The 21,617-nt window shown below is 36.7% G+C and overlaps 6 protein-coding genes across 13 annotated transcripts; 4 read left to right on the top strand and 2 right to left on the bottom strand.

Annotated features, from left to right (window-relative positions):
• Positions 1–624: 624 nt before the first annotated feature.
• LOC125587570 lies at positions 625–2,267 on the bottom strand. The gene is made up of 3 exons (XM_048758303.1): positions 1,787–2,267; positions 1,614–1,683; positions 625–1,219 (listed from the first exon to the last, which is right to left on the bottom strand). Exons 1-3 carry the CDS (start codon positions 1,999–2,001, stop codon positions 947–949), a joined length of 558 nt encoding a protein of 185 aa, XP_048614260.1. The 5' UTR covers positions 2,002–2,267; the 3' UTR covers positions 625–946.
• Positions 2,268–2,427: 160 nt separating this feature from the next.
• LOC125587569 (40S ribosomal protein S7-like) lies at positions 2,428–3,724 on the top strand. Its single transcript, XM_048758302.1, has 5 exons — positions 2,428–2,473; positions 2,760–2,845; positions 2,934–3,007; positions 3,092–3,398; positions 3,482–3,724. The coding sequence occupies exons 2-5, from the start codon at positions 2,771–2,773 to the stop codon at positions 3,599–3,601; spliced, it is 576 nt and encodes a 191-aa protein (XP_048614259.1). The 5' UTR covers positions 2,428–2,473; positions 2,760–2,770; the 3' UTR covers positions 3,602–3,724.
• On the bottom strand, positions 3,700–6,033 carry LOC125575642 (mannose-6-phosphate isomerase 1). The gene is made up of 5 exons (XM_048758301.1): positions 5,543–6,033; positions 5,278–5,445; positions 4,607–4,816; positions 4,250–4,516; positions 3,700–4,167 (listed from the first exon to the last, which is right to left on the bottom strand). The coding sequence occupies exons 1-5, from the start codon at positions 5,891–5,893 to the stop codon at positions 3,853–3,855; spliced, it is 1,311 nt and encodes a 436-aa protein (XP_048614258.1). The 5' UTR covers positions 5,894–6,033; the 3' UTR covers positions 3,700–3,852.
• A 2,282-nt stretch (positions 6,034–8,315) lies between these two features.
• LOC106382858 (delta(7)-sterol-C5(6)-desaturase 1) lies at positions 8,316–10,162 on the top strand. Its single transcript, XM_013822934.3, has 3 exons — positions 8,316–8,643; positions 9,314–9,619; positions 9,723–10,162. Exons 1-3 carry the CDS (start codon positions 8,418–8,420, stop codon positions 10,019–10,021), a joined length of 831 nt encoding a protein of 276 aa, XP_013678388.2. The 5' UTR covers positions 8,316–8,417; the 3' UTR covers positions 10,022–10,162.
• A 131-nt stretch (positions 10,163–10,293) lies between these two features.
• On the top strand, positions 10,294–13,532 carry LOC106382859 (putative lipid phosphate phosphatase 3, chloroplastic). Of its 8 annotated transcripts, none has more exons than XM_013822937.3 (8): positions 10,446–10,518; positions 11,693–11,785; positions 12,051–12,272; positions 12,350–12,547; positions 12,632–12,722; positions 12,808–12,996; positions 13,072–13,131; positions 13,210–13,532. In XM_013822937.3, exons 3-8 carry the CDS (start codon positions 12,057–12,059, stop codon positions 13,401–13,403), a joined length of 948 nt encoding a protein of 315 aa, XP_013678391.2. In that variant the 5' UTR covers positions 10,446–10,518; positions 11,693–11,785; positions 12,051–12,056; the 3' UTR covers positions 13,404–13,532. The 8 variants fall into 8 exon arrangements, with proteins under 8 accessions (XP_013678392.2, XP_013678391.2, XP_048614265.1 ...); XM_048758306.1 differs by lacking the exon at positions 10,446–10,518 and adding an exon at positions 10,618–10,913 and having other exon boundaries at positions 12,048–12,272; XM_013822935.3 differs by lacking the exon at positions 10,446–10,518 and adding an exon at positions 10,622–10,913.
• Positions 13,533–14,826: 1,294 nt separating this feature from the next.
• On the top strand, positions 14,827–17,489 carry LOC125587571 (stearoyl-[acyl-carrier-protein] 9-desaturase 2, chloroplastic-like). The gene is made up of 3 exons (XM_048758305.1): positions 14,827–15,151; positions 15,606–16,119; positions 16,791–17,489. The coding sequence occupies exons 1-3, from the start codon at positions 15,006–15,008 to the stop codon at positions 17,358–17,360; spliced, it is 1,230 nt and encodes a 409-aa protein (XP_048614262.1). The 5' UTR covers positions 14,827–15,005; the 3' UTR covers positions 17,361–17,489.
• The last annotated feature ends 4,128 nt before the right edge of the window (positions 17,490–21,617 follow it).

Raw genomic sequence — 21,617 nt, forward strand, 5'->3', positions numbered from 1 at the left:
ATTAGCGGATTCAACTATGTATTAAAACAGTATTGTCATATTTTTTGAATTTTTCTCAAAATCTATGTGTTAACCCCTACGAAAATATTGAGTTTTCGGTAAATGCTCTATATATTGAAGCCTATAATCTTTAAATTTGTTTTAAAATTTATAACCACATTATACATTTCTATTAATGTATGATAAACTCTTTTTCATAGTACATGGACATCGTTCTAATTTTTTATCAATTAATTTAGCAAAACTGCAAATACTCCCTAAATCATTGGACGAAGCACTATAAAATCGATATTCTCTTGAAAAACGGAGACAACAAAGGTTCCAAACCTCTTCGACCTTCATCATATGTTATTGCAGGATTCAACTATGTATTAAAATAGTATTGCCATATTTTTTGAGTTTTTCTCAAAATCTATGTGTCCCTACAAAAATATTGAGTTTTTTGGTAAACGCTCTATATATTGAAGCCTATGATCTTTAGATTTGTTTTAAAATTATAACCACATTATATATTTGTATTAATGTATGTTAAACTTCTTTTCATGGTACACGTACATCGTTCTAATATTTTATCAATTAATTTAACAAAACTGCAAATACTCTCTAAATTAGTGGACAAACCAATATAAAATCGTTATTCTCTTGAGAAACGGAGACAGCAAAATTCCAAACCTCTTTGACCTTCATCGTAGTTATGGCAGGATTCAACTACATATATATTAAAACAGTATTGTCATATTTTTCTAATTATTCTTGAAATCTATGCGTTAAACGCATCATTGATCTCAAAGTTACAGAAAACTGCGGTAAAAGCCTTAGCTGGTGATATTGACTGATCTTTAACCTTACTTTCCCTCTTCATCTTCAATATATATCATACTTCAAAAACGAAATGGAGTTTTGATTCTGGATTTTATGTACACTTTGTGAATCTCTGTTCCTTCTTCTAAGCCGTGGCAGGTATGCATGAGTCCCTGTTTAAGCAATTGAATCCCTCAACTCTTACAGCTCCCTGTATAATCCCAAACTTCACTCGACCACAACCTCCTCCTTTGACACGAGATGAAGATGAAGATGGAGATGAGAGCGAGGGTGAGATAGGGTTGAGTTTTTCGTCTCCAAATCGCGCATCTTGAGCTAACGGGTTTGATGCTCTGCTCGGGGGAGACCCGAGGAAAAATGGAGGTGATGAAGCTACTACAGCGGACAATGTCTCATCCTACAGAGAAAAGAGAATCATTAAGTTCAGATCGGAATAATAATGACACATCTATTAGTGAATCCATTAAATAATTTGACTAAAGATCAATCTACATACACATGCTACATAGCTACGAGTTGATAAAAACAAAACAAGGAGAAGGTTCGTAAAAGTATTATGTACAGGGAAGAACAACAAACAATCATAACTCAGACACAGGAAGACAGGTGCATTCTGATGAAGCCATTATATACATGGATGTGGATAAACGTCTTGAAGCAACTATAATATAATCTAGCGTTTGGTGTTAATACAAAGAAACACAGATCAATGAAGAATGATACAAAACCAAAGAAAGGAAGACAAGTGACTGCTTGATATACAACGCACAAGGTTGAAGAAAGAGAGAAACCTTTCTAAGAATGATGTCCAAAAGATCTGCCCCAGCTTTAGAATCACATACATCCGCTGCTCCTGATTGACTGTTTAAACCCCAGAACAAAGCAAAAAAATCAGTATTTTGTTTTACATAAATACGATCTTTGTGGGCATAAAGACAAACGAAAGAGACATTATAAAACCTACCTAGAATGTAATAATCTATACGGACGAATAACGTTATTGAGGAGAATGCCAACGCGACGAGGCTTAGGACAAACAACGGTGTCGACAGAGTTACAAGAGACAGGAACAACAAATCCTATGGATTCCTCGGGAGACATGAAGGCGTTCTGCTTAAGGTTGCAATGATTCATCTTCGAACCACTTTTATCTCCAGAAGAACGCCTAACCTGTTTCATCAATTGAAACACACAACCGAAGATGAGAACAAAATTCGTAGCTTTTTTATGATTTCAAAGCTCAGAGAGAATTATTGTATTTAAAAGGATGTTCAGAAACAGAGAAGAAGCCAACGAATGCATTGACCATAAGAAACTAATTCCATAGAAAATATAAAAGGTCAAAGAGCACAGACGTATTGACTGGGACTCAAAACTGAAAAAGACCAAAGAAAAAAAACGAACAAGATAAGAATTTAAACTTTTATCAAACTTTATACGATATATGGTTACGAACACGCGCGCAGGGGAACCAAACAAAAGGTCGTTTTGATGATATACATATTGGGCTGCCTCCGAAAAACTGATATATAAGGCCCATTTATTGAAACCCTATTAACGGCCCATTGAGGGTGATAAACCCTTAAACCATTGCTTCACCAAGCAGTAAACCTTTGCACCACCTTCTAGGGTTCTTCGTCGTGTTTCTCTGGTACGTTTCAATGTATTTACCCTACGAAGCTCAATTGTTATGTCTGCCTTTTCGAGTCCAATCGTTGTTTTCTCACTCTGTTTGGAGAACGATGGTTAGCTTTAGTGAGAGCTATAATCCATTTAGAGTCTGGTTAGTGTTACAAGTAGAGTGATCTGCTTAAAATACGTTAGCTTTTGTAATCAATTGAGAACTAGGATTGATCACAAAGTGTAGCTTTTACTTTATAGCTATCAATCAAAGTGTTGATTGGATTATCCTTATTTTATTCTGTCTTCTGTTTTAGAATCTGCCAAGATGTTCTCTGCTCAGAACAAGATCCACAAGGACAAGGGTGTGGCACCAACAGACTTCGAACAGGAAGTTGCTCAGGTTCTCTCTTCTTTCTTAATCTCGTGAATGTGTTTTGTTGGTTTTTTTAATTTTTATTGGTTTGGTTATTGATTCTACATATTCACAGGCTTTCTTTGACTTAGAAAACACCAACCAGGAGTTGAAAAGCGACTTGAAAGATCTCTACATTAACCAAGCTGTGTAAGTACTCATTTCTAGAGGCTGCTATGATCTTAACTTGGCTGTGTAAGTGTTTATTCTTTTTTCCTTTCCCTTCATGTGCAGTCAGATGGATTGTTCTGGCAACCGCAAGGCTATTGTGATCTACGTTCCCTTCAGATTAAGGAAAGCCTTCCGCAAGATCCATCCTCGTCTTGTCAGAGAGCTAGAGAAGAAGTTCAGTGGCAAAGATGTTATCTTTGTTGCCACCAGGAGAATCATGCGTCCCCCTAAGAAGGGCTCAGCTGTTCAGAGACCACGCAACAGGACTCTCACCTCCGTCCATGAAGCCATGCTTGAGGATGTCGCTTACCCTGCTGAGATTGTTGGAAAGCGTACTAGATACCGTGTTGATGGCACCAAGATCATGAAGGTAAAAAAAAAAAGCTGATACATTTTGCTTGGTCTTTCATTGTCTGTTAAGCTCTTAGTTTAACATGTTTCTTTTTTCGGCAGGTGTTTTTGGAGCCTAAGGAGAGGAACAACACTGAGTACAAGCTTGAGACAATGGTCGGTGTCTACAGGAAACTTACAGGGAGAGATGTAGTTTTCGAGTACCCAGTCGCAGAAGCTTGAAGAGATGATTGTTTGTTCCATTCTTTGTTGTTTTGTCTGCTAGAGAGCTTTTGATTCTGTTTCTAGTACAAGTTACTTCACTCTTCCTGAAATTTCTATTAAAGTATTAAAATTTCTGAAACATTTATCATAAAGAATCTCACAAACAAATTGAATTTCTGGTCACAGAAGGGCATTGACACAGTTTGTATAATATTACAATAACTGAAGAAAAGCTTCACTGATAAACAGTAGCTTGTGTGTAGTTTCAACTATGGAGAATCCAAAAACCTACTGTTAATTCCTGCTCTGTACAGCTTCAAGTCAGATGAAGACTTCAAGTGAATCTCAGTATCTGCAGGCACAAACAGAACATCTCCCATCGAAATCTCATCTGCTGAAGCGTCTGTAGACATTCTTCCTTCGCCTTGGAGCACAAGCAGAAGAGAAGGGCCTGGAACAGAGGGAAACACCGTCGAGGCTCCACAGGGAAGATCACAGAGATCAACCTCAAACTCCTCGAAAGGTGGGAGGTATCTTGTGATGTATGGTCGAATCCTTGATCCCTTTAGGATCTCAGGAAAGCCCTGAAAATTCAGAAATGATAACAACTCAGTAAAAGGTCTTGGTGCGTGCGTTGAGTTTGGTTTTTTAAGTTAAAAGGTTTACCAGTTTGTATGAGAGCATGGAACAAAGTGTTTGAATATCCAGAGGCTTGGAAGTGAGGCCAGCTCGTACTACGTTGTCTGAAGTGGCCATGACCTCAATGCACTCACCAAATAAGTACGCATGTGGCTCGTTTGCACCAAGGTACAAAGCTTCACCAGGATTGAGCTTCACGTAGTTGAAGAAGAATGCCGAGATGACCCCAATGTCATCTGGATACTGCTTCTCTAGCTTCAAAACAAGCCGTTCCTTGTCTGTCAGATGGCGTTCCTGCAATAAATCCCAGGGGAAGGATTTAGCCAGTTGCACTTCACAAGATAATTTGTAAGTGAAGGAATCAATAGAAGAAAAAAAAAAGACCTGACTCTCCATATGCAGACGGTGTTTCAGTTTGGATACGATTTGCTTTGTTGTGTCGGGACCTGCAGACATTAGCAGGGTGAAGATAGTTCGGACAGCAGATTTGACTTTCTCCTCATCATGTTCACTGATGCAGAAGACTTGGTTTGCCTCTTCACTCCCAACAAGCTCTTCTATCTCAGGAATAGCACGAATCACACTCTTAAGCTCCTGCAATTTTTCACAAGAACAAAATTAAATCCTACGATCCTGAAAAAAACAAGCTATCCTGGAGTTTTGGAAACTGAATAACTCAAATTCATAGAATTACTCTCCAAAATCAATTTAGTTCCTAACTTTCAGTAATGTGTACTTGTTTTGAGATATATACAGGCAAAAGGAGGAAAGTCATATACGAAACAAAAGCCTAGACAGTGAAAAGTTCTCCAAATCAATTTGGTTCCTAAACACCATGAACGAGCCTAAAGATCTCTCTTCATCAAATCTAATCTCAAACCTTAGGCTCGTTCTTAGAACAGTAGCCTGTAGAGGAGGAGATGTTACAGTTATTAACAATAACTCATTCAATTATCATTAAAATTAGGACAGACCAAATAACATGTGCTAAGTGGGCCATTGGCTATAATGATAAACAAATATAAATAGTGATAACTGATAGATAGCAATGATACCTGTAGAGGTATAAACCCACAAAGAGCCTCGAACTGAGTATAAGCCAATGCCATCTCAGGTTTGTGATTATCATCTTTATAAAGATTAGGATGAGCTTTATGCAATTTCTTCGCCAAAACCTTATCTGGATGTGACTGAATCGACAAGGCCCTTCCCACCGACAACACCTATCACATTTCACAATGTTCAAACTCACATTTCTTCAACTCATAACAGTACAGATTCTGCAAAATCGTAACAAAGCAGAGATCTTTAACAATGTACCTTGAAGAGAAAGGGAAGATCGCAACCCCATTTCTCCAAAACCCTATCTCCAAGAGCCTCAGGGTTTTCAGCAATCCACGATCTCAGCGTTACGCCATCGGAGCCACCATCAGCATCATCATCCTCCAAGTAACTCGGACCTGACTCGTGAGTCCCCATCCAAAGCTCCGCGTAAGGACGCGTCGAATCGATTGGTTGATCCGAATTCGCCGCGTAGACTCTGTAAACGAGTGAATCCGACCCGATTTTGCCCCAAGCGTAGTCCTTCACGGAGCATCTCAACCGGCGGAGCCGTCGTCGTCGATCCGCTTCGTAACCGCCATTTGCCTTGACGACAGTAGCGATCTCCATTTCCGAATCGAAGTTTCAAAATTCGTTTCTCGGAGATAAGTTTATTCTCAAGCTTAAGCGCCAATGGCCATGGAAGAAGACTCAAAGTTCCTGAATCGTGGATTTTTAAAATTTATAAACAGAGGAGGGTATGATTGCGAATTTTAAAAGTGTGGGGTCTAAATGGGAAATTAAATAGAAGTGTGGGGGGTGAGATGTTTAGCTTGAGAAGGTGGAAAAGTGACAGATGGTTTATAGGAATCACGTGTTTTGCCGACGGATTGAACGTCGTCCGTGGTTTGTGGGCCGGTTGCTAGCTGTCCACGTGGACTGCACGATGACTCCTCACTCTCACGTTTTTGTAATAAACCGACAAAATATATACCAAAATAAATTTAAAAACGTTCTCATTTTTGACGATAATTCCAAATTATGTCTTTATATATATAAAACAGCCAAAATATAATCATCAACTGGGGAAAAAATCTAGCCGATATGTTATCTCTCTTTTTTTTAATCAAAAAAATTCTATTTAAGCCAAGAAATCTTCATTTTTACCCAATACTAATATACGCTGCAAAGAAGAGTTTCACCAGCAAAGAAAAAAAAAAAACAAATCACATCGATTTCAATCTCATTATGACAACTAGCTAATCTAATTGTATTTTTCCAAACCATATATTCTATGCTTGTAGCTTTTTGTTTGGTCGACAATGCTTGTAGTTTTAAAGTTTAAAAAATTGAAGGAGAAGTATGTTTGATAATTGACTGAGTGGTACAAAACACACCCAATTCTTTCTGGTTGCATTGAAACGATTTGGGCTTTATTCATTAATTATAGTCCATTAGAATATATAAGGTTCCAGGCCTTCTAATTCGTTCGGGACCGCACGTGTGGGTTTACTAACTTCTCACAAGGTTCAATTTGAAAAGATTATACAAGTTTGGGAAGAATCACATATATATGGATAAAATGTAAGTGGGCCAACACATTACAGCGCAACTGAGTGTGAAAGGTTTTGGCATGATCTTAGGGGTCATATGCTTACTTCCAAGTGTTGGAGGCGACACGAGCTCAATTCTAACAGCAGATAATGGAGCGGCTCAGGGAGGTAACAGTGAAGAGGAAATTTACAATTGACTGCCATTGAATTAATTAATTTAATATAATTAACTATCATTGAATTAATTATTTTGAAATAAACCGATTGCAACCAACAATCAATATCATTATTGTTCCAGAAAATATTCCTAAAATCAATGTCATTCCCATTAATTTAACTTAGCTTAACGCCACCTTACACTAACCATAAAGATATTGATCTTTTGATTCCAATAAATTTTCTTAACTAACCAAAATTTGTTTTATCCTTTCTCGCAATGTTTTTAATTTACCACTTTACATAATGTACAAAGTGTACACATTATACAGTATATGTATAGATTGTAAATAAAATCTTTAATTATTTTTCATACAAAAATAATCAAATAAAAATTATCCACCAACATTGCTAATAAGGTTACACAACATACAAAACTAAGTTATAGTTTTTTTAAATAATTTTGTTATGTATAAACAAAATGAAAAAAATGTATATAAATAGAAAAACATACCCACACACCAAACTCTAGTTTAGTATTAAATCTAAAACAACGGCTCCTTATATTAAACTAGTCATCAAAAGCACATTATTTACATTTGCTGCTGCTCTTCGTATAATTTCATAGTTTCAGATCTTCTCTCTATGTTTGGTTATGAAGATTTCCAATATTTACCAATTGAGTTTTCTCTGAATTATTATCCTTTGTTTTGATCTGCTAGTGTATATTGGTTCCACAGATTCTCATTTTCACAAAATAATATTTATTATAAATTGTTATAAATGAGTAATAAGAATTTATAAATGGTAAATATTTATAAAATTTCTTGAGTGATGTAGTAGATATTGCATAGGCCGCCCATAAAGCCTGTTACGAAATCTAGAGCATTTGAAGTAGGTTATGAAAAAATCAAAGCCTTGTTTGTAAAAATCAATCAATCTCCATCGGATGAATACATATGGAATTGGTCACACAAATAACAAATGTTACAAACATCCATGTTATTGTTTTATAATCTACTAAACTGGAAGTTTGTTTTAAGGTAGTTCAAGTGTGTTTGATAATTGAAACGATTTGGTTCTGGACTAGTTTGGGCTTTATAATTTGGGCTATTAATTATTGCCCATTAGAATATAATGAGTCCCAGGCCTTTTAATTCGTTCGGACCGCACGTGCAGACACAATGAGGGTTTACGGACTCTATGTAGAAGTACGAGGTTCAATTTGTAAATACAATAAACGTTGGGAAGAATTAAGCTATTTCGATAAAGTCAAAGTGGGCCAACGCATTACAGCCCGAGTGTGAAAGTTTTTACGCATGCATTTAGTTCAATTGACTTGTTCCACTTCAGGACAAGTTAAGTACAGAAAAAAAAAAAAAAAAAAAAACACTCCGGCGAATCTTCTCTCGTTTTCCGCACCGATTATCGGACGGTGGGTTGAAATGGCGGTGGACAGTGAGTATCTGATGCAGTTTGTGGAAGAAACCTCGTTTTACAATCGCATTGTTCTGAGTCACCTCTTGCCGTCGAATCTGTGGGATCCATTACCTCATTTTCTCCAGACATGGCTCCGGAACTACCTCGCTGGAACACTGCTCTACTTCATCTCAGGCTTTCTCTGGTGCTTCTACATCTATTACCTCAAACTTAACGTTTATCTCCCCAGAGGTGATTTTAAAAGCTTCTTGAATTAGTTTCCTGTGGTGATCTCGATCTTGGAGTTTAGTGTTCGATCCTGCCATGGTCTGATTGGTTCATGTCAGTTTTTCAGAAAAAAAAGGAAAGTTTTATTTTTGTTTCTAATACTTAGCATCTGAATGATGAATGTCATGTTAGACTTTACATGTTTTTGGTTTGGTAGTTCACTTTCTTCGTCATGAAAATAAACCTCAATAGCTAATTTTTCAGTTTAAGTCTGAATGAATATATGGATGAAATTTGAACTCAGTTGTAATAATTATGTTGAAACTGATGAACTATGTGTTTTACTTCTGATGATGTCTCTTGCTTGATGAGGTTTATGATAGAGTAGACTCTTTAGCTCTGTGCTTGCGTTATATACCTTTGCTTGGTTACAATTCTCTCTATCTTTGGGCTTGATATAAAAGTTCTTAGGCAATAATACTTCACATTACCTCTAATTAAATTGCTAGTTGCAATGGTTGTCTACGTTGAATCTTGACTTCATTCGATATTATGAATGTGTGTTCTGCTTGATCTATGAAACTTTTTCAGGCTAACAATATAGCAGAGTTTCTGTGATAAAATTTGTAGAAGTATAGTGTTTTGTTTTAGTTTGAAATCTTTTTTATTTTTTGATAATCTACTTTGTGATTAGAGGCCATTCCTACAAGAAAGGCTATGCTTTTACAAATATCTGTGGCAATGAAGGCGATGCCTTGGTACACTCTGCTTCCAACTGTATCCGAGTACATGATCGAAAGTGGTTGGACCAAATGTTACTCTAGAATAGGCGAAGTCAGCTGGTTCCTCTACTTTGTTTCCATCGCTGTCTACCTTGTTCTAGTCGAGTTTGGTATTTATTGGATGCACAGAGAGCTTCATGACATTAAGCCTCTCTACAAGTATCTCCATGCCACCCATCATATCTACAACAAGCAGAACACACTCTCTCCCTTTGCCGGTAAGTATATATATATATATATATATAATGTCTTTAATGCTTTAGTCATATGGCAAAGATTTGGTAGCATTCAGTTTCTTACCAGTTTTTGGTTTTCTTTCAGGGCTTGCGTTTCATCCACTAGACGGGATACTTCAGGCAGTACCGCATGTGGTAGCTCTGTTCATAGTGCCGATTCATTTCACAACCCATCTAGGTCTCTTGTTCATGGAAGCGATATGGACAGCGAACATACATGACTGCATCCACGGCAACATTTGGCCTGTGATGGGTGCAGGGTACCATACGATACACCACACCACGTACAAGCATAACTATGGTCATTACACCATATGGATGGATTGGATGTTTGGCTCTCTTAGAGACCCTCTCTTACAAGAAGATGACAACAAAGCAGAGTGAGAATGCCCGTTTGTGTGTTCAAAGTTTCAACCTTGTTAAGCTATTCGTATTCGTCACGTGAGTGTCTCTGACAAACGGTTTTAGTTATTTTTGTTTTAGAGACAATGACTAGTTTACATTCAGAGGCAGCTCTTCATTCTTTACACCTGTAAGGTTAAGGTTAGGTGAGGTTGCTGAAGATGTTTTTAATCCAAAAACAAGAAAAGCACCAAAAGAGAATAATAAGAAGAAAATAGAAAACATTCAAAAATTCAAAAAAACATAACAGCTGAAGAAAATTAAAGGCCTAAACTTGACATAATTGGAACCCAATCAGTGACCTAAACAGTGTACATACAATTGTGTACATACAATTGTATTCATTCACCATCAATGCATCAAAACGCGTGCTTTCTCTGTTTCATCCGCCACGGAACTATATAACTAGGGGAATACACCTTTGTCACTAACCCACGTTTTCTTCATCAGCATCAAAGCAACGAATCGATCAGCATCAGGTAAAAAAAACTCCTCCTTTTCTCTGCTTTTTTTTTTTTACACACGAAGACGAACAGAGTCCGGTAATTTTCGTTTCAGTTAAAAAACATCTTTCTTTTGCATCATATCCATGGAGGGGGAATAAAGGTTGTTCCTTTCACATGTGTTTTTTTTGTTGTTGTGTAGACAGACATATACAAGTATTTATTTTTCTCCCACTTGTGTAGATTATGATTGTCCCCACAAGAGTCACTGTGTATGGCTCCTTCAATTACTATCAGTTCCTGTCCTTTTTTCTCCAGCTAGATCTTCTTTTTTATTTTTCCTCTTCTTCTTCAGCTAACTAATTTCTGTGGCTTTTTAAACTGCTACGATGCCTTTTCCGCGTTTTCTGAATTTTGGTGGGCTTTTTCAGGTTTGTTGATTCTTGCTAGTGATTTTTGGGAAAGGTTTTTAAATTGGTGGGTTTCTCACTTCAAATTGATACGTTCCTTCAAATGTGTGTTTTAGGTTTCTACCCATTAATTTAGGTGAAGTTACCCCTTTTTTTTTTTCTTTTTTTTATCGATTCTTGCTATAGGTTTGCAATAGTATCGAGTCAATGACTTTTGGTTCCAGACTTGTGGTTCTGTGTTTAGATTTCTTTATATATTTTGGTGGGTTTCTTGTAAACTTTAGTTTCCAGCTTGAACATTGGAATAGTTATTGTATTAAGGTGGTTAACGTAGAAGAAAGACTTTTTTCAGATCAGAAGAAAACCATTTATTTATGGCAATAATGACTTTGTGATCATATAACACTATAACAGATAATGATCAGTTGAATTGTAGAATCACCAAGTCGTTAAAGAACGTTGTCAGTGGAATTGGTAGTTTTGTTAAGTTTTCTTAGTACTAAGCTTCTGTTATTTTTGTGCAATTTATGCAAGCTGGTTTAGTGATTAGATAGGTTGATTCAAGACAATCATAGTCTTTAATAATACCACTTGTATAAACTGACTCTACAACCAAGTCACCTTCCATAAGCATTATCAAGTAGATATATCTTTGTTTCAGTTGAGTTAAAGTACACATGCTCAGGAATGTTAATTGTCTTAAAAATCTTGTTTCTTGAATATTTGGGGGTGGTTCTCTTTGTCTTTCCCTTGCAAAACTTTTTACACGGAAGAGTTTGTGATTCCTGGGATGATCTTAGGCTGTCACAAACCGGGAACCTGAGATTTCTGTGACTGCTGATAATTGGGTCTCACCATCTGACATTCCACTCATAGAACCTTTTAGTAAAGAGGTACCTCTTATTGTATTTGTCTCTTGGTCTTGTCCATGTCAAAACGTCCTTGTTGATGAATTTAATTCAAGACAACACTTCTTTTTACGTAGCTCAGTTATGCTACAAGTAGATTTTGTAGCGAGTCCATGTTGCTATTTTCACACACTGCACGTACCTTTCTTGCTTAGATTGTTTGTTTTTCCATCTCTATGACCGCTTCAAAACATAGAGAAAAAAATGGAAGATTATGCTATTAATGTCATATTTTAATGTCTCCAAGCAGCACAAGATGAGGGAGGCACAGCTAGGCGCGCACACTGTGAGGTCCCATGGAATGACACTCGCAAGGACCCACATGCACGACTGGATCATACTCGTACTACTCGTTGTCCTCGAGTGTATCCTCCTCATAATCCACCCGTTTTACCGCTTTGTCGGTAAAGACATGATGACTGATCTAAGCTACCCTCTAAAGAGTAACACCGTACCAATCTGGTCTGTCCCGGTAAGTAACCCTTCCATGAACTCAACCTCTCACATTTTTCACAATATAAAAACCATTTATTTCTTCTAAAATGACAGGTCTATGCAATGCTGCTGCCATTGGTGATCTTCATATCTATCTACTTCCGTAGAAGAGACGTATACGATCTTCACCACGCGGTGCTAGGTCTGTTATACTCTGTTCTGGTGACGGCAGTGCTTACAGATTCGATAAAGAACGCAGTTGGTAGACCACGCCCTGACTTCTTCTGGCGTTGTTTTCCTGATGGCAAAGCTGTAAGTGTTTTTTTTTTTTTTACTATTGTGTGTTTTTTAGTTCATGTTCTGTCTCTTGAGTTTTGTTTTTTTTTTGCTTCTCAGGTTTACGATACCCTTGGAGATGTGATATGCCATGGTGATAAAAGTGTCATAAGGGAAGGGCACAAAAGCTTCCCAAGCGGACACACCTCTTGTAAGACAACACAAAGCCTAATGTTTATTATTACTTTTTCTTCAGAATTTTTGACAAAAAGATTGTTTGTTTTGGCCTTTTGTAGGGTCTTTTGCGGGTCTAGGATTCTTGTCGCTGTATTTATCAGGGAAGATTCAAGCGTTTGACGGTAAAGGCCACGTTGCGAAGCTATGCATTGTTATACTCCCTTTGCTAGTTGCGGCTCTTGTTGGTATATCCCGTGTGGATGACTATTGGCATCACTGGCAAGACGTCTTTGCAGGAGGCTTGCTAGGTTTGCTTGTTTTCACTCTCTACTCAAAACTTGTTTCCCTTTGAACATCATACAAACTTATACTATATTCTACAGGTCTCGTGGTGTCTACGTTCTGTTATCTTCAATTCTTTCCACCACCTTATCACACCGAAGGTAAACAAAAAGAATTGAGGATTCCATTTACAGGCTTGTTGTGAATTTAGGATGAAATTTTTTGATATGTTTTTGAAGCGTGGGGGCCATATGCTTACTTCCAAGTGTTGGAGGCGGCACGAGCGCAAGCGCAAGCAGCAGAGAATGGAGTGGCTCAGGGAGGTAACGGTGAAGAGGAAGACGGAGGGTTTATGGGTTTACATTTGGTGGATAATCCGAGTATGAGGAGAGAAGAAGAAGATGTAGAAGCTGGTAGAGTGCCTAGAGGTTGAGATATGAAAGAAACATGGAAGGCGGTTCGGTCGTTGCTTAGGACACTTTCTCTTGTTCTGTAGATTCTTTGTCTGGTTTGATTTAACTGGTTAGACCCCGGTTTATTAAATAAAGTTTCTTGATTTTCTCTTGCTCTGTTGGGATTAACTAAGCCGTTATAATTTGTTTTAAACGGTTTTATATCCTTACTAAACCAAAAAAATAATTTAATCGCAGCCTAATCAATGTTCAATACTCAAAACGTAAATGAAATTATCTTCATTCAAAGATGTATTTACATCGAAATGATGTTTATTAATACAAAACGTTTCCTACCACATAAAGAAATATAACGCGCAGTTGTTTATGTTGATAAAAATTGAAAAGAAACGTTTCTTACATTGAATAATCTCTAATAATTGCATATGTTATTTTCTTTTGAGAAACATCCTTGCAATTAGTTTTGTAACGTTTGATTTTCAGAGTTGTTGGCATGTATATATTCAACACTTCGTGGCAATTAGTAAACATGAATAAGCCAGCTTTCTCAATCAAGCCGATTTGTTTGTTTGCCGATTTGTTTGTTTATAAACGGCACGGCATGCATGCGTTACAAAACTTTATTTATGCCTAAAACGATCACGTTAAGAGTATCTTAATTCTTAAACCAATCACAATCCATGTGATCTTTTGTCTATTGTAACAATAAATTAACTATTGTGCTTGTATTTAAATAGTAACGTACATATGCATTTGTATATGACGACTAATTATTTTTAATTATGACTAATTATATGATTGATTGTACGAAAGTACTGCTAAATGAAACATTTAAACGTGATTTGTTATCTTTGCATTACAGTTTTTACTTAGTGTTTTATTTAGTACTAGTACATACCCCATCCATTTCAAAATGTTACATATTTTAAATTTTTCACATATTTTAATAAAACACATTAAATGAGCATAATTTTTTGTGATTATCTTTTTCTATAATTTTAAGCCAATAAAAATCCAATAAATACAATTAATTTTTTAAAATTTGCAATTAGTTAATAAAACATGCATTGAAAAATATTAAAAAAATAAATTTTTTGAAACAAATTTTTTCTCTAGAATATATAACTTTATGACCTTAATAACTTAAACATTAATGCATTATAGTAGTAATTTTTTATTTTGGAAAGTGCAAGAAATCTCATATCATTAATGTTGATTTTACTTGATATACATAATTTATAGCGGCAATAGTGTGTACTGATAAACTGCATATTGGAATTCCGATTAACAACAAAAGAAATTGTCGGTTTGCACCAAAAAAAAAGAGAGAAAAAATTGTCGGTTACCGTTAATTAATTATATATAAACATAATTATCTATTTAGACAGCCCGTATCCATAATTTCTTTAATTAAAAAGACTGGTGGTATGTCACGTTGTTGTATATTATTAAGCAAATAATTAGTAACATAATTGAGATTATCATTAGATAATAATACTTACTATTATATCTGGGATGCCATGTTTAACACTCCATCTTTTGTCAACTCTATATTTATTTATATATAAGATAGAGTAGAGAAAGAAAAAGAGTAGAGAGATCTAGAAAATAGAGAGAGAGAGATGACTACGACTCTGGCCTTGAACTCGACGATGACGACTCCAATGAAGCATAATCCGGTGGTGACGGTATCTTCTTCGCCGTCTCTTTCCTTGGGTCAGAGTTTTCCTCGTCGTCTTCGAGTTTCCTGCGTTGCCACAAACCCTAGGTATGTTTTTCAGATCTTCATTTCTTTTCAATGGTTCTTGACTCATTGGATATTTTTTTCAACAAATGGGATGAAAGATCGATGCTTAGTAATTCAATAAATGATATATATATATATTGTCTACTTGGCTATTAATAATTAAATAAACAAAATTTTGAAAATTCATGTAATATTTAAATTCAAGGGATAGTTATAAATATTAAAACTACCTCAAAATAAGTTTTTCAATAAACCCTCTTTACATGTATTAGAAATCTTACCGAGAAATAGCATGCATGTAGTTTGGTGAAGCCATTGTATCCGAATTTTCGCATGCATGCAGTTTGGTAAGTACCGGGGTTGTGTTTTTCATGATTGGATATGAAATGCTTGCAAACAAATATATGAGCTGTAATATATAGGACACAAGACTTGATCAAAATATAACAATGTTGTAACGATTAAAATGTTATAGAAAAACAAGTGAACAAACACAGAAGAAGACGTTTCGACCCATCAAAGAAGTACCAAACCAAATAACCCACACGATAACCCAAGAGAAGCTTGAGATTTTCAAATCAATGGAGAATTGGGCACAAGAAAACTTACTGTCTTACCTCAAACCCGTCGAAACTTCATGGCAACCACAAGACCTTTTGCCACAAACCAATGACGAAGACCGATTCTACGTGCAAGTGAAAGAGCTAAGAGATCGAACAAGAGAGATTCCCGACGATTACTTTGTAGTTCTTGTCGGAGATATGATCACCGAGGAAGCATTGCCAACTTATCAAACGACTTTGAATACACTCGACGGTGTCAAGGATGAGACCGGCGGAAGTTTAACGCCGTGGGCGGTTTGGGTTAGAGCGTGGACGGCAGAGGAAAACCGACACGGTGATTTGTTGAATAAGTATCTCTATCTATCTGGTCGTGTTGATATGCAACATGTTGAAAGAACTATTCAATATCTGATCGGATCTGGCATGGTACGTTTTGATCTCATACTATATCTTTATGCATGGTCTTTTTATCAAAATGAAAATGATAGTGTTTCTTTTCTAGTCAGAATCGGTTTCGGTTACATACAGTGTTTTGGAAACCTGACAGGTTGGACCGTGACTTGCTTTTCTAACCGGTTCCAAATTGTGCTAAAACCGAATTTTAGTTAAACCGACAAACCTGAACAAAAACCAGTCAAAACTCGTTAAAACAGTGACTGATTCAATGTTATAACCCGGTTATCAAAATTTCAAATTAAAATTTTTTAAAATTTCAATTTTTTAAAAAATCATAAAAATTTCATATTGTTTTTTTATATATACCTAAATAAATTAATTTCATTATATTTTATATTATTTTGAAATTTTTATTTTATTTTCATATTATTTTTAGATTCTTGCAATGATATAAGTTTTATAAAAATAATTTTATATTTATACATATATAAATAGTTACTTAACTTCAAATTAAATTAAAATTTAAAATCCTGTTTTACCGATAATTCTACAATGCTGAATTAATGTCTGGTCCGGTTTTTTTCCACGCGGTTTAAGTTCGGTTGGGCATAGTCGAATTTTGCGATCACATAACTATGAGCCCAAAATGTAAATTATACTTTTATGTGATCAAAACTTATAATTAAACAATTTTTTTTCAGGACTCAAAATTTGAAAACAACCCTTACAATGGCTTCATTTACACGTCTTTCCAAGAGAGAGCGACTTTCATCTCCCACGCCAACACGGCGAAGCTAGCCACTACCTACGGTGACACCACTCTCGCCAAAATCTGCGGCACAATCGCTGCTGACGAGAAGCGGCACGAGACAGCCTACACACGGATCGTCGAGAAGCTCTTCGAGATCGATCCTGATGGGACCGTACAGGCTCTAGCGAGCATGATGAGGAAGCGAATCACGATGCCGGCTCATCTGATGCACGATGGTCGCGACGACAATCTGTTCGACCATTACGGTGCGGTGGCGCAACGAATAGGAGTTTATACGGCGATGGATTACGCCGGGATATTGGAGTTTTTGCTGCGGCGGTGGAAGGTGGAGAGCTTAGGAGTTGGTTTGACCGGCGAAGGAAGGAGAGCACAGGAGTATCTGTGTAGCTTGCCGCAGAGGATCACGAGGTTAGAGGAAAGGGCTAACGATAGAGTGAAACTTGGGTGGAGGCCTTCTGTTGCCTTCAGCTGGATCTACGGGAGAGAAGTCGGATTATAAGAGACAGTTAGCTAGAGAATGTTGTGTTAGTGAAGTTATGTTAAGAGTGGCATGTTTGTAATAAAATGTAACCATAATAAACGAACTTAATGAAGAAAAATGTTGATATTGACTGTTAATAGAATGTTGCATTAGAGAAGATATGTCATGGAAATGTTTGATGTTGTTCACCTCAGACATAGTGGACAAATATATATAACAACTTAGCAACAAAATTGTAAATATTTTTTTTTTTTTTGAAAGAATGTTAAATTAATTCAAACAAAAAAGCTGTTTTACACTTTGTGTTACATTGGGATTGATTTTTTCATAAGATCAAAGCTAAACATTTAAGAAGCTATCGTGTTCCAAACCAGTAGGCTAGGCCACCCGAATGTGCCTGGTAACGAATGGAAGAGAGTCGGTTACGCACATTTTTGTCCACCATTTGGATTAGATGTCCCGGTGTCTTCGGTGTTTCTCCATGTTTCCTCTGGTTACGTTCCCTCCATAAGGCATATAAAGTAGCTTGAAACACATATCTCACAAGAAATGTTTCAGTCTTGTCTCTGTTTTGATCGAGAAGGAGTTGCAAAATTTGTTCCCACTGATTAGTGTAGCGCGCAGATAGTAGATTCTGTGTTAAACCTTTCCAAACTTCCTCTGAGAACTTGCAAGCAAAGAAAAGATGATTTCTTGACTCCAAGGGGTCATTACAGAACACACAGGAGCTAGGATGTTGAGTGTTCCACTTCTGAATTCTGTCACCAGTTGCAAGTCTGTTGAGAGTTGCAAGCCAAGCTATGAAAGAGTATTTAGGCGTGTTGAAAGAGAACCAGATCCCAGAGCTCCAATTCACTTTCTGTTGAGGTACTCTTGATATTTTCCAAGTTTCCTTGGAGCTGAAAGTCGATGTGTACTTGTCTCCTCTCTTCCATAACTTAACATCATCTCTACCCGTTAGTCCTCTCTCTTTCATGTTCTGTATCTGATTCTCGATGTCATTAAGCACCGCCACTCGGTGTCTTCGTCGTCGATGCTTTTTGACAACTAGATCAACCGTTGCATCCACTCTTATTCCCAGATCAATGCATCCTCTACTGCCAGTGAGATCGAATAATCTTCCATATGGAGTCCAAACGTCAAACCAGAACGAAGTAGTTTCACCATTTTCGATCTCCACTTTGGAGAAATCCTTCGCAATGTTTCGATACTTTATCAGTTTCTTCCATATCCATGATCCTAGCGTACAACTCTCTTTTACCGACCAGAGGGACCCCTTTCTTATCAAGTAGCCATTGACCCATTTTACCCATAAAGAGGATGGAGAAGAAATGAGCTTCCAGATAAGTTTTAAACTTGAAACTTTGTTTGCCTCAGCTATGGATTTCAAACCCAAGCCACCTTCATCTCTCGGTAGGCAACAATCTTTCCATGTTATGATCACGATTCTATTAAATTAATGTTCAAACACACACACATAAAAGCAAGAAGCATCCCTAGTTGTTTCAATAAAATGAGAAGAAAGATCAATGATGTTTTCTCTAGTAAATTAAGCACAATTTTTCTCTATAGATATCGTTTTTGAGATAACCGACTATGCTTCGGTTATTTGTTTTTGCTATAAACTTAATAGTATTACCCATTAGTGGGTTCCAGTACTCGTTTTTGTTTTGTTTTAAGGGTTCCAAACTTCCAGTACTCGCTGTGAAGCCATACAAAACTTGAATCGTGATCGTAAGCTCAATGCTATACAAGAAGTGACATTCGAAAATGAATTATTGATAAATCGTCATTAATTAGATAAAATCAAATATCATGATAATATGACATAACATAAACACGTGATAGGTTCCCTAAAATATCCTTTAAATGTAACAACTCGTCGGCAGTTCCTCCGTACTTGGTTATCTTTACAACCTTCAAAGGACATGACAGAAGGAAAGAATATTCCGACAAGCAGACGTGTGGAGGTTGCTGAGAAGAAAGGCAACACATACTCATGGAATTTGCTCTTCCAGAAGAAGACTAAAACAAACTGAAACTGATCATCTAGAAAGTGTCTTTTGATAATAAGCTCTGAAGTCGTGTTTGTTTGTGCTCAGAAGACAGTTTGTTGCCTTGTCAATTACCAGCAGGATAAGTTGGATTTTCTAGACATTGGTTGTAAGAGTTCTTTCGTAGTTTACTGTGACGTTTAGTGAGATATATGGACTGTTACTTCCTGAATCTTATCTGTGTCATGAAAAAACTAACTATCAAAACTTGCTGTTGAGTGGTAAAAGAGTTCAATACTCTGCCTTGAGCAAACATAACATTCGATTGTCAGTGTCAGAGTTAAAAAAAGAGACTGAAAACGTTATCTTAGACACGCAATTGAAAGCCATAGAACAAATACATAAATCTAACAAGCCACCTAATCACAAAAGCAAAATCATCTGTTAGATAGTGATAACCAACAAGAACAACGGTGGAACTTTCAAATGGTTTAACAAAAACAAAGTAGTAGCCCAATCACACCTCTCCATCAAAGGTGCTTTTCCACAGATTTATATTGACATACCAGGTAGTAGCTCAGCTGCACGAATGACTGAAGCAGCCGCAGGACCCATTGCTGATGGATTATATGCAATTAGAGCATAGTTGTGAACAGGATGAAGAAAAACCACCTGCATTTCGGTTAAGAAAGATCAATATTAAGCTTCCTTCCATGAACTATAAGATTCTCAAGGAAATCTAACCTCTCCAGGAATCTCGACTGGAAAAGCAGCAAACGACAACATAACATCAGATGCAGAAATGGCAACAGTGTTTTTGTCCACCACAGCAAGTCCCATGCTCGAAGAATGATGCCGGTCCCAAAAAAATGTTGTGAATGTACACCATCAAGACTGCACGATGAACCTGTATAAGAGAGAATAGTTTCAGAAGATGCAAGTTGCCTTTAATCACAATAAGAACTACAACCACGAATACCAGAAACATAGTTAGCCACGCAGTAATTCCGACACCAGGTTGTACTTCAATGGTTTTCTTATAAGCATCCATAGATTATCATTTTCCAGACTTGTAGAAATCGTTACCAAATCTAACATGGTCTGGTGACATAATTTAAAGTAATACTTCATAGCTCTGGCGAGTAGGAACTCCGAACGTTGAAAATTCAGTTTTTGTATATTATTTCATTCAAGTTAGCCACAAAGCCAGAATCCATGCAACGCTCAAATTTGAGAAAATTCTTAATATCTATTACCTCAAACATGACAAGAGCAGGTTCAATAGCACGTTCGGCCAATGAAGCATTAACAGAAAATGCTGTTGCACCTTCGTAGTCTCTTAAAACCGTATTATCTGTTGCCATTGCATCATCAGATTTTAATTCACTCCCATATAAGGAAGCGTTTGCAACAGTTCCATCTGAAGAATCATCTTCCAATCTTTGTTTCTTTGCTTCGGAGCCAAAATCATCCTGAGAACCATCCCCACTAGAGGCTCCCACAGTAGCCACTTACTTCCAGGAAATGAACTGGAGTGATCGAGTGTAGATCCTGAACCTGTGTCAGGATTCAGGAAATACATTAACACAAGGATTTAGATCTTTAAGAAAGATAGTAAGTATCAGTCACATTTAAGCAGATTATGAAATCCTATATCTAGTTTATCCAGGACTTTTCTCAGGGAAAAGGAAAAGATCAGCAAGAACGAATTCAACGTCCAAAATAAGAGAGAATCGACGGCTACATGTGCATCTTACGTCTACTCTTTGCTACTCTACCCCGCGTAAAAAAAATTATGATTCCATGTGTATATGCCTAATTATTTTTAATGCGTTATAGTTCCATGTGTATATGCCTAATTATTTTTAATTATGATTAACTTTATTATTGATTGTACGAAAATGATACTAAATGAAACATTTAAACGTGAATGCAAGCGAAAAGACGGAGCAACCTCTACCCCCTTCCGATCATGCTGCCGAATCTGAGAACGCAGATGTACCGACATGGGTTTCGCCAAGTTGCTCGAAATTTATCCTCGTTGCCTCCTGGTAGCGCGGCAAAGGTAATCACCCATCAAATTTATTTATGAGTCGTTGGTATCTGATTTATGAATATATAAATATTTATGATCTCAGGAGAGGGTGTTAGAGCATGTGCAATGGTGAGACCAACCCATGAATCCTTAGCATTTTTTTAATAATTTTTTTTCTTTTTGGTTGTTGTTTGAATAGTTAAGTATTCGAATCAAAATTGCTCGTCCAATGCTGTTACCGAAGAT

Source organism: Brassica napus, chromosome C5, assembly GCF_020379485.1.
Source record: "Brassica napus cultivar Da-Ae chromosome C5, Da-Ae, whole genome shotgun sequence".
NCBI lineage: Eukaryota > Viridiplantae > Streptophyta > Magnoliopsida > Brassicales > Brassicaceae > Brassica > Brassica napus.